Below are 9,885 nucleotides of genomic sequence, written 5' to 3'. Positions count from 1 at the left end.
GGAGCCACAGCTGAACGTGGGTGGTCACCTGCCACCTTGAAATCTAAATTTTTGTAGGTTATTATTTATTTTATTATCAGTGTATCTTAAAATTCTATTTGTACACACCTCCTTCAAAAAAAAATTATATTGTTAATATATGTGTGACTACGTTAATAAATATTTCGAAATTTGTCACTGAATTTTAATATTGAGATCAGTATTAAAAAATACTCATTTCTAAAGAAACTGTAAATACTCATTTTTTGTTCGATCTTTTTATCATCAATCATTTGTGTACAGATATTCACTCCTTCAGTGGTTCAACTCCTGTATCATCAATCGTTTGTGTATAGACATTCACTCCTTCAGTTCGCGTATGGTTTTATCTACTCAAATTTTGTGACGGATATAAAATTTTATGTTAGAGGGAGATTTATAAAATTTTAAAGGGGGAGAGAACTTGTAAAATTATAGGGTCCGAACACAAATTATCAATAAAAAATAAACAAAAAACTCTTAAATATATGATAATTTGAAAATTTTAGGAGTGCCTCCACCCACCCTCTGTTCATCCCTGCAGCCCAATGTTTTTGAGGTCTTTCTAAGAAACTGTTACTATACTCAGATGGCTGCAGCAACGATCACGCAACGACTTGATGCAACTTTGACTTACAAGCCAGAGTCCATGTAAGATTTTATGCTAGGGAGACGATGAACTTATAAAATTATAGTGGGTGAAAACAAATTATTTGTAGAAAATATAAAAAAATATATGAGAATTTGATATTTTCTGGATGCGGTCGGATAATGTAATGTAATGTATGAATAATGGTCTCTGCCAAGACAAGATTCCAAACAAGTAACGTGTAAACCATTTTGGTAGTTGATGTCAGCAAAGCATTTGAGATGTGTGGTGCAGGTAGCTTCTCCCTTGATATCGAATTCTGCGTTTTGTAGCAGATGAAGCAGAGGAGCATTGGTATTAGCCTCAATCACAGCCTGCACAGTTCATACCCCTGCATATCAGCTGAAATCAGACACAATCTTAGATAGCCAAATATCGTTTCATTAAAGCTTTGCTAACAAGAAATCCAACCCTAAGATGTCGGAGATCTTCCCTCGCAAGGAACAACTATAGCAAATGAAAATTGAGGGAACACTGAAAACTACTGTGACTAGTTTTTCAACATTTGTAACAAACAAGACGCATGTGATGTCCATGGCGGAATAGGAGTATGCACAGGCCACGTATCGTTCACAACAACAGCTTTGCATATATGGAATGGACTCCTCTGTATCTTATCACAGCACGATGGATGAAGCACACTCCCGTAGATGCTTCTCACGTCGATAGCAAACGTAATCTTCTTGGTTGCGAGGACTCTTTGATCGTTGGTTGAAGAAGCACAGTGGAATTCGAGGTTGAAATCACATGAACATCTGTATCTAGTTCAAGTTGGTGCTTCACACAACCATCTGATCTAATAGTCATATTATGTTATTAATCTATGTACTACGTATTTGTTATTAATTTAGTCTATGCATTTTAATTAGTTAATAATCTTGCTACTTTTTTAATTCAATTTTTATTCCTCGATCAGATAATTTCAATTTTTAATTTTAGGGTTCACAGGGCTTGCGAATTTGGGGGAGATTATTGGTGATAGGAGGGCGTACCTGTACCCATAAATCCATGATATGTTCAACAATTTTCACTAAAATCCACTCTACTTTTTTATTTGGTCCCACTACCATAACCAAATTCAAAGATTTACCACCCAAAATGTGACATAGCTTGATTAATTTAATTTCATTATATCATTAATTGGTCTAAATAATTATATCATAAAACATAGATAGAATTATTTTAAATTTAAGTTCAAAGATTAAATCGAAATTTTAATACGGGACAGGTGCCAAAACCATAATTTGACCTTTTATTTTTCACCAATATTGAAATAAAATTTCCGGGTATTTAACAGCACAATTAGCATTTTCACCTTTTTGCTAAAAATTCGATGGTACATAGAGGGACTAAAATGAACTTCTCGGTATAATAGAGGAACTCCTAGCATAATTGTACCCAAAAATAATTGCTTTCAAAGGAGTAAATTGCATTTAGTCGCATGCCATTACTCTCTACACACTAGCTCTAATGAAAGATTGTCATCCTGATCCTCCATTAGCATTCCAAAAGCCATTTTTGCTCCATATGCAATTCCGAGTTTATTCGCTCATCAAATATACCGATCCTTTCCCCTCGCCGAGTGCTACATTTCGAGTCAACAAGCAAATTTTCTTCAGGACTTGAATGGATCTGGGAGGAAGTTAATTGAGTTTATTGAGAAGAAATATACCTATCTCCAATACATGTTGACTTAAGACCTTTTTCATCAACATTGTGCAGGAACATTCCCGTTCAAGCGATAGATGACTTGCAAACCGGGCATGACGTTTTCCTCCTCAGCCATGGATCGATACACTGCCACATTGAGTGAACAAAGAACAAAAATTGTTAACTTCCAGCGATAAGCAACTTGAAAGCAATCTGAGAAAACAGAAAAGCATAGTGGCATTGTGGAGATAAAGAAGGCATTACATCTTTATGAAATTTATGTAGACAAGGAAGATGGCGAATAGTTTCTCCAATGGCGGGGGTTTCAAGACATACGGCACAAGATTCGTAATTATCAGTCTGCGTTAATTAAAAAACAGTAGCAATTAGACCTGGGTATCGAAACGTATGCATCTGACAAAGAAATAAAATTAAAAGAACTATTTAATTGGTGTTTTCTCACACATAACCTGTACTTTGGACAGTGGCAAACAGTTAATCTGGTTAACCGATGCACCGCCATGCTGATGATTGTTATCATCAAGGGCCAACAGCATTTCATAATCATTTCTGCAAGATAAAGTGAATGGAAGATTAGTCAACTCTGAAGTGTGATTTAATATTGATGGGATGTCTACCAAAATTTAAAATTGTTCACATTGCATCATTGCCACTGCCAGAGCTGGTCTTTACCAAAGCTGGAGCCATATTGAGGCTGCATTTGCCTTTAGCATACCAAGCAAACTCTAAATAAATTGTCAACCAAATGAATGGTATGATCATTCAACATGGTCAAAACATATCCATAATAGAAAAAAATCTTACTCATTAAAATCACGTTGAACTTGGAAGATGCGACTAGCCATTCCCATGTCATCAGCATCTCCCATTGCAGCTTCCATGGCTTCCAATATATCGAGCCTCTGTGTCAGAAAGCCATGAATCAGTTATTGTTGAAAATAAAGCAATGCATGATACACCAAAACCTGTGTGTGTGTGGGGGGGGGGGGGGTTATTTTACCATATCCAAGTCCATGTCTAAAGGGAATTGAAAATTCCTTGTCCTGGATGGTGCTGCTCGAGTTTGATTCAAAACTCGGTTCCTCAACCTTGAAACTCTAGCAGAAGTGGGGAAATTAGTTTGCATTCCTCTCCTATTCGAAGAATTCTGAAAATTCCTTGATGGAGGCTGAATATGAGATTGCCTTGTTGAGCCTTGCTGCATAAGAGGCGAAGAATAATATTACAGGAACTTATACAAATCCAAAAAGAGAAGTGTCAACTTCATATAGTTGATGACAAAATGAAAACATTCTAAAGTACATAAATAAAAAATGACCGTAACATAGACATCTATTTTATACTAGGAAAAAGTGAAACTTAGGTTGAATACTAGCATACATCATGATACTAGATAGGATTAATACGATATGGATACTACAAAAAAATGTCCTTTCACTCGACTCAAAAGCATAAATGATATCCCATCTTCTCAGGTAGCAGAGATAGCTTCAATCAAACATAATAATAGAGTGAAGGTCATTTTGGATCTGCCGTAAGAGAAGAGAGTACTCATAAAAGTTGGTTAGCTGTTAAGCATCTAAATACCGGTTCAGCAATGGATACCTAACATAGTATCTATCATATTGATTGAAATAAAACTTACTTAAAATTATCTACGGATTCCATAAAATACAATACACAAGAAAGCAATTTGGAGAGGAAGAAGAAAAGGCGGGAGAGTCAACTGATAGAGAGGAACAAGAACAAGATAATCCAATTAGCAATGATCAAGGAAACATTAACTTCCAATATTATACATGAAACCAAGGGGAAAATAACCACTTAGGAAGCAACACATTAAATCTTGTGTTGCTACGAGAGGGAGCGGGAGAGGGAGGGTGGGAGAGAGAGTCGACTGATAGAAATAAAAAGGAAACTGATAGAGAGGAACGAGAACAAGAGCATCCAATTAGCAATGATCAAAACATTAACTTCCAATATCATACACGAAACCAAGGGACAAATAACCATTTAGGAAGCAACACATTCAATCTTGTGTAGCTACCAGAAAGGATAAGATAACAAGATAAGCTTAATTATCAATACGAATATATATATATATATATATTCAAAGACTCATGTCTAGGGGAAACATTACTAAACCCAAGTCTATTCCACTTTTGTATAATCCCATTATCATTGGCAACCCCCTTTCATTTTGTGCTGGGATCTTTGAGGACAAACCCATTATCATTTTGTGTATAATCCTGATCATTTGCCATGCTGGGATCTAGGGAAGCATTACTAAACCCAAGTCTATTCCACTTTTGACAGCAAGGCTCATGTTTATTACACAAACCTAGAAGCTATATTACACTTACAACCAGAATGGATTTCACACATGCACAGGCTATTTCATGCTTTAGTGTAGGCTCTCTTTATCATCAACGCAAAAAACAAAAGAAACAAATTCAAGCTTACTAACATGATCTGGCTCATGGAGAGCCCGAAAAGATGTAGGAAGGAATGCACCTTCCTCCTGCTGAAGTGCCCATGCAATGTTTTCATCAACCTGTTAAAAGATTCATAAACATTTAAAGCAAAGGCATGTAAATAACAAAGTCAACGGTAAAATGGGAGAGAAAGCATCAAATCGTCATCATAAAAGATCGGGACCTCATGATATAATTGTTCTTGGAGTTCACGGGCCAACATTTCATCCACTTCAATTTGTCTTGCATTAGCTTCTGTGTCCTCCTCATTCATAGAATCCATATGATTGGCATGTATCCCTCTTATTTGAGATGAGTTGTCAAGATCCATAACATCCAGATGCTCCGCAATATGAATTCTAGATGACCTTGAAGTAGATGATTCCAAAGATGAACCAAGAAACACAATGTCCGGGTCATTAGAAGTGACCCTTGAGCTTTCACCATTATTTCTTGAAGATAATACATGTTTCATTTGCCTTTTAGGTAGCATGTTCGCCTGAGAAGGTTCACTTCGTTGGTTTATTTTTGTGATCGCAGAAGCTCTCTCAGTTGCATGAGTTTCAGAAGAATCACATAGAATCCTGATCTTTCCTCCACTAGCATGATTTCTTTTCACAAGTCCATTTTCATTTCGTTGACTCACTTGACATCCAACACTATTAAATCTACTTAACTGATGTTCAGCTGCATGATCTACATTCTTTGAACGGGTGTGAGTGCTTCTCCATCCACCTTTTTCTTCAAAGCATGCATCTCTATTCGCATCACCAATACCACCGGCTTCTCCACTATTACTCATAGGACTGCAACAGGAAAACCACACAACCAGGATTCTCCATACATCAATATAATATGTTTTGAAATAAAAAATTAAAAGAGAAAAACTAGTCCTTTTTATCACATGCTATTCCAAAGGTTCTGGCAGAAATTGTGCTTGTCACTTTAGCAAAAGTTTTAACACAAAATGAAACCAGTACACAGTATGAAGAAAACATCCAATAAACAAAGAAATCTAGCTAGAGAACAACACTTAAAATTTACCTGCCAGATAAATTAATAAAATTGATATCATGCTCCTTACATGCATGAGGATGGGCAACTCTTTTTCCTTTACCATTATTATCATTATCTTCAGCAACTATCTCGCTAATCAAACAAGGACTGCTGCTACCCATATTCACAAAATTTTGTTCAGGTGTAAAGTTGCTTTGGGGTTGCTCATTTTGTTTAGCCATGCTGGCTATATTATGGGGGGAGATGCAGCCATTTCGGACCAATCTTCTTTTCCCAACAGCTCTTGGTGAGGCAATTGAATGATGAGAAGCAGGCAATTGTTTTTCCATTCTAAGAGGGGAACCATTAGAAAGACTCACCCCTTTTCCATTAATTGTAACTGAACCTATACCTTTAAGTCCAACATCATCTACTTTTTCCTTTCCCTTGCAGCTATTTCTGGATGTTTCAGAAAAGTCTGAAGAGTTAAATGCATAAAAGCCACCATTTCTTGGTGCCTGACCTTTTCTTCCTTCAGCTAAGCAGTTTTCAGATGCACTTTGTAGAGATGCCATTTCACTTATTTGATTGTGTGTTTTCTGTTCAGTTAAATCTAGGATGGCATGATCTTCGGGGAATCCAGATGATTTAGAAGGTAACTTAGAGCAAGGTGCTTTTCCTTTATCCTTGTCTTGCTCTCCAAGGGATTTTCTGCTTCTCTCTATTCCTGCTTTCCTAAATAAAGGAGTATGTTCTCGAGCATTCTCTGCCGGGATAAGACAATGGTTTTTTTCAGACTCTCCATTTCATAAGGACTCTCAGAAAGTTTACGCGGGTGCAGATAATGTTTTCTATTGAGCCCATTTGTGGAAAGCAGCCTACCTCTGCGCCTTAGCCTATCCAAAGATCCTTCACCTGTAGTATTAGAACCTCTCACTTTGTCAACAAAGTTCCCTCCATTCACTTGCTTTAAAGATGGCCTATCAGGAGTGTCGGGTATGTCCGCTACTGAATCGATGTCCATGTCCTCCATTTTCTGTATTTCACAAAACACAAAAGTCATTCCTTCACATGAAACTTCAATCAGAATTGCACGAATTTGCATCTGGTCTATAGGCAGTTAAACAACATTACAATCCAAACTAAATATGCCACCACTAGAAAGGTCACCTTTTCATGATGATAATATAAGAGCAACTTAGCCCACCTAATAAAATCAATACCTTACCTATATTACTCTTTCAGACTTTCTTAAAATGTTAATTATTCCATAAGCAACATAAAATGGGATAGAGAAAGTTAGACACCAATATCGCTCTTGCAGATGGCTAATACAGCAGCAATATACAACAAGCAAAAGTAAAATTTCGCAAATATATTTTACTTACAGAAGCAGAACTCTCATGCATTTTTTATAACTTCAAATAGCATAAATTGGTTCCTATTTAACATATAAACTTTGAACACACTAAATATCCACATATCAAGCAAAGATGGAATAAAAAAACCATGTCCTTATACAATAAATGTAAAATAGTGAAAAGAATCAAAATAGTTTTTTGAAAATAGAACTTGCTAGGAAATATCAAAATACCTAAATTGAAAATTAGAAATTTATTGTTACTATGAAGCATAGAAAAACAAACCTTTCTCAGTATATACCCAGGCAATAATTATTCAAATAGTAGCTTGATTATAATAAAATAAACACTAAAAAAATAAAAAAGACAAATATACATAAAATTCTAATTCTAATAGCATTGAATATTAATTCCTTTGAATAACTGATATTAATAAAACAAAAAGGAATCTATATCGGTGTAGATAAAAAAAATCATACCGATTTTTTATTAAAAAAAAACTTTTTCCAGAATTGAGGGTTAATATTTTCAAGATTCGCCCATTCAATAAATAAAATAAATCAACATAGCGTCACAAAAGGCAAAAACAAAAATAAAATCAAGGGATTTTAACATTGAGAAATTCAAAAAAAAATAATAACAGTACGAAAATTCGTTACCAGATTTTGTTCGTGGTGATCGGAATCGAAAAAATCGAAGAAAATTACAGAAGAAATTGTATCCTTCGAATCCCTAAGAAGGCAATGGCATCTACGCTTCTCAGAGAGCCTCTGGCCTCGCCTCTACAAATTTGGGTTTTGTTCGTCTCCAATCTTCAATTTGGATAACCCGGTCCGGGTCGGATCTAAAGGTTGGAGCCCTAGAAATTTTTGGCTAGACTTGTTTGAAAAATAACGGGTCTTGTTGATTATTTATTAGGGCAGCAGAACGGTGGGTGTTTATTATCCGATATCGAATTTCGGACTTAATGTCAATTACTAAATCTACTACAGTTAAACTAATTTATAATTTATAATATTTATAAAAATGAATTTGAATGTTTTTTAAATTTGATTAGTAAATCTATTATTTTAATAAATCTTTTATTTTATTAATTTGACATAAATGGAAGTTCATACAAATAAAAATTCATGCATGAATTTATTTTGAATAATTTTCTTTATAGAATTAGTTAGTTTTATTAAAATAAAAAATATTCGTAATTATAATAAAAGTTTACAATCATAATAGTAAATTAAACACATAATAAAGATATTTTCTTATAACAACACAAAAATTAGTCACTTAGGAAAATGAATCACAAAAGGGGATAAATTTATTGAAAGACAACTGGCAAACCGTAAATCAGTGGCGGATGCACTTGGAAAAGTGGTTAAATTTAGCTTAATGTGTTAAGGAAAAAAAGGAAAAAAATTACAATTTTTGCATACCCATTATTTTTAAGAAAATAAAATTTAAATTTTGGACTCTCATTCTTAAATTTTGGATCCGTCATTGTCGTAAATCATAGTCAAATGACATAGGAAAACAATCCACGACAAATATCAAATCCAACCATGAGAAAAAAAAATAAACAAAAACAATGGTCAAACAACTAAAAAAATGTCAGAAGACAGAAAAAAATGTGTTACATAAAAAATGTGTCATAAAGATAGAGTTATTAAAAAATAAAAGAATACGAAAAAAATCAAAATATAATATAAGAAAATAAAAAAAATAACGACGATAACCAACATCAAAATGCTTCGCATATTAATTAAAAACGAAGAAAGGAACTAACAATATTTAAAGTAAAAGAGATAAAACCCTAAACCCTAGATATAACATATTTTAAAAAACTAAATTATAAATATGAATAAAATTATAAATTATTTAATAATAAGTATATTAAAATTTCGTTTCAGATTTTAAGATTTTAATAATAACCGGTTGTAATTCACTAGTGCATAAAATTCTTATAATATACAATAATTAAAATTTTAAAATTATTATGATATAGATAAAATCATATTAATATAAATTTTAATTATTATTTTAAATTAATTATGCTTAAAGTATTATAATTATATATTGATATTAAGATAACACTATAAATAATGTACATCAGTTTGATATTTTTAATCAAATGGTATCTAAGGAAGATCACTAAGAGAGAGAAAATGGTAATGATTATTAGCATTAATAAGTTCGAAATATCTAAACAAAAATGAAGCATGAGATTAATGGTTTTTCGGAAAGAATGTATGAGTCATGTTTCAACGACAAGCAATAATGAACTGATAGTATGTCCCATCTTTGAAATTTTTAAATTTTTATATAATTTAAATATTTTATGTTCGGATCGACGGATCGACGGGTTGAATCAATTGGATTGTGTATTTTTACACACTCCTAGTTGAGATTATAGACTACAAGTGTTCATGGTTAAGCCATTAGTTACAGATTAAGGAAAGCATAAGATTTAACAAATGTGATTGAATTAATGAACCTTAAGCATGTAGTGTTTGGATTATGAATCATACATATATATATATATACTACTTATCACTATTTATGTTATTATGCTTATGTTTATGATATTCATATTGTTCTAAATTAGCGATATACTACTAAATTATGTATAGCTTAACATTTAGATGTTTTTGTTCGTAGGTTAGTAGTCATATTCCTTTAGAGTATTATATTATTACTTTTAGTGGATAGTGTATTCATATGA

At 33.4% G+C, this 9,885-nt stretch overlaps 1 protein-coding gene across 1 annotated transcript; it reads right to left on the bottom strand.

Annotated features, from left to right (window-relative positions):
• Positions 1 to 1,947: 1,947 nt before the first annotated feature.
• LOC120218226 lies at positions 1,948 to 7,946 on the bottom strand. Its single transcript, XM_039215198.1, has 11 exons — positions 7,829 to 7,946; positions 6,691 to 6,844; positions 5,857 to 6,574; positions 4,997 to 5,618; positions 4,806 to 4,892; positions 3,339 to 3,536; positions 3,143 to 3,240; positions 2,788 to 2,887; positions 2,582 to 2,677; positions 2,340 to 2,464; positions 1,948 to 2,252 (listed from the first exon to the last, which is right to left on the bottom strand). Exons 2-10 carry the CDS (start codon positions 6,839 to 6,841, stop codon positions 2,402 to 2,404), a joined length of 2,133 nt encoding a protein of 710 aa, XP_039071129.1. The 5' UTR covers positions 6,842 to 6,844; positions 7,829 to 7,946; the 3' UTR covers positions 1,948 to 2,252; positions 2,340 to 2,401.
• Between the last annotated feature and the right edge of the window lie 1,939 nt (positions 7,947 to 9,885).

Source organism: Hibiscus syriacus, unplaced genomic scaffold (assembly GCF_006381635.1).
Source record: "Hibiscus syriacus cultivar Baekdansim isolate YM2019G1 unplaced genomic scaffold, ASM638163v2 tig00110195_pilon, whole genome shotgun sequence".
In the NCBI taxonomy this organism is placed as follows: Eukaryota; Viridiplantae; Streptophyta; class Magnoliopsida; order Malvales; family Malvaceae; genus Hibiscus; species Hibiscus syriacus.
This window is presented reverse-complemented; position numbering and strand designations above follow the sequence as displayed.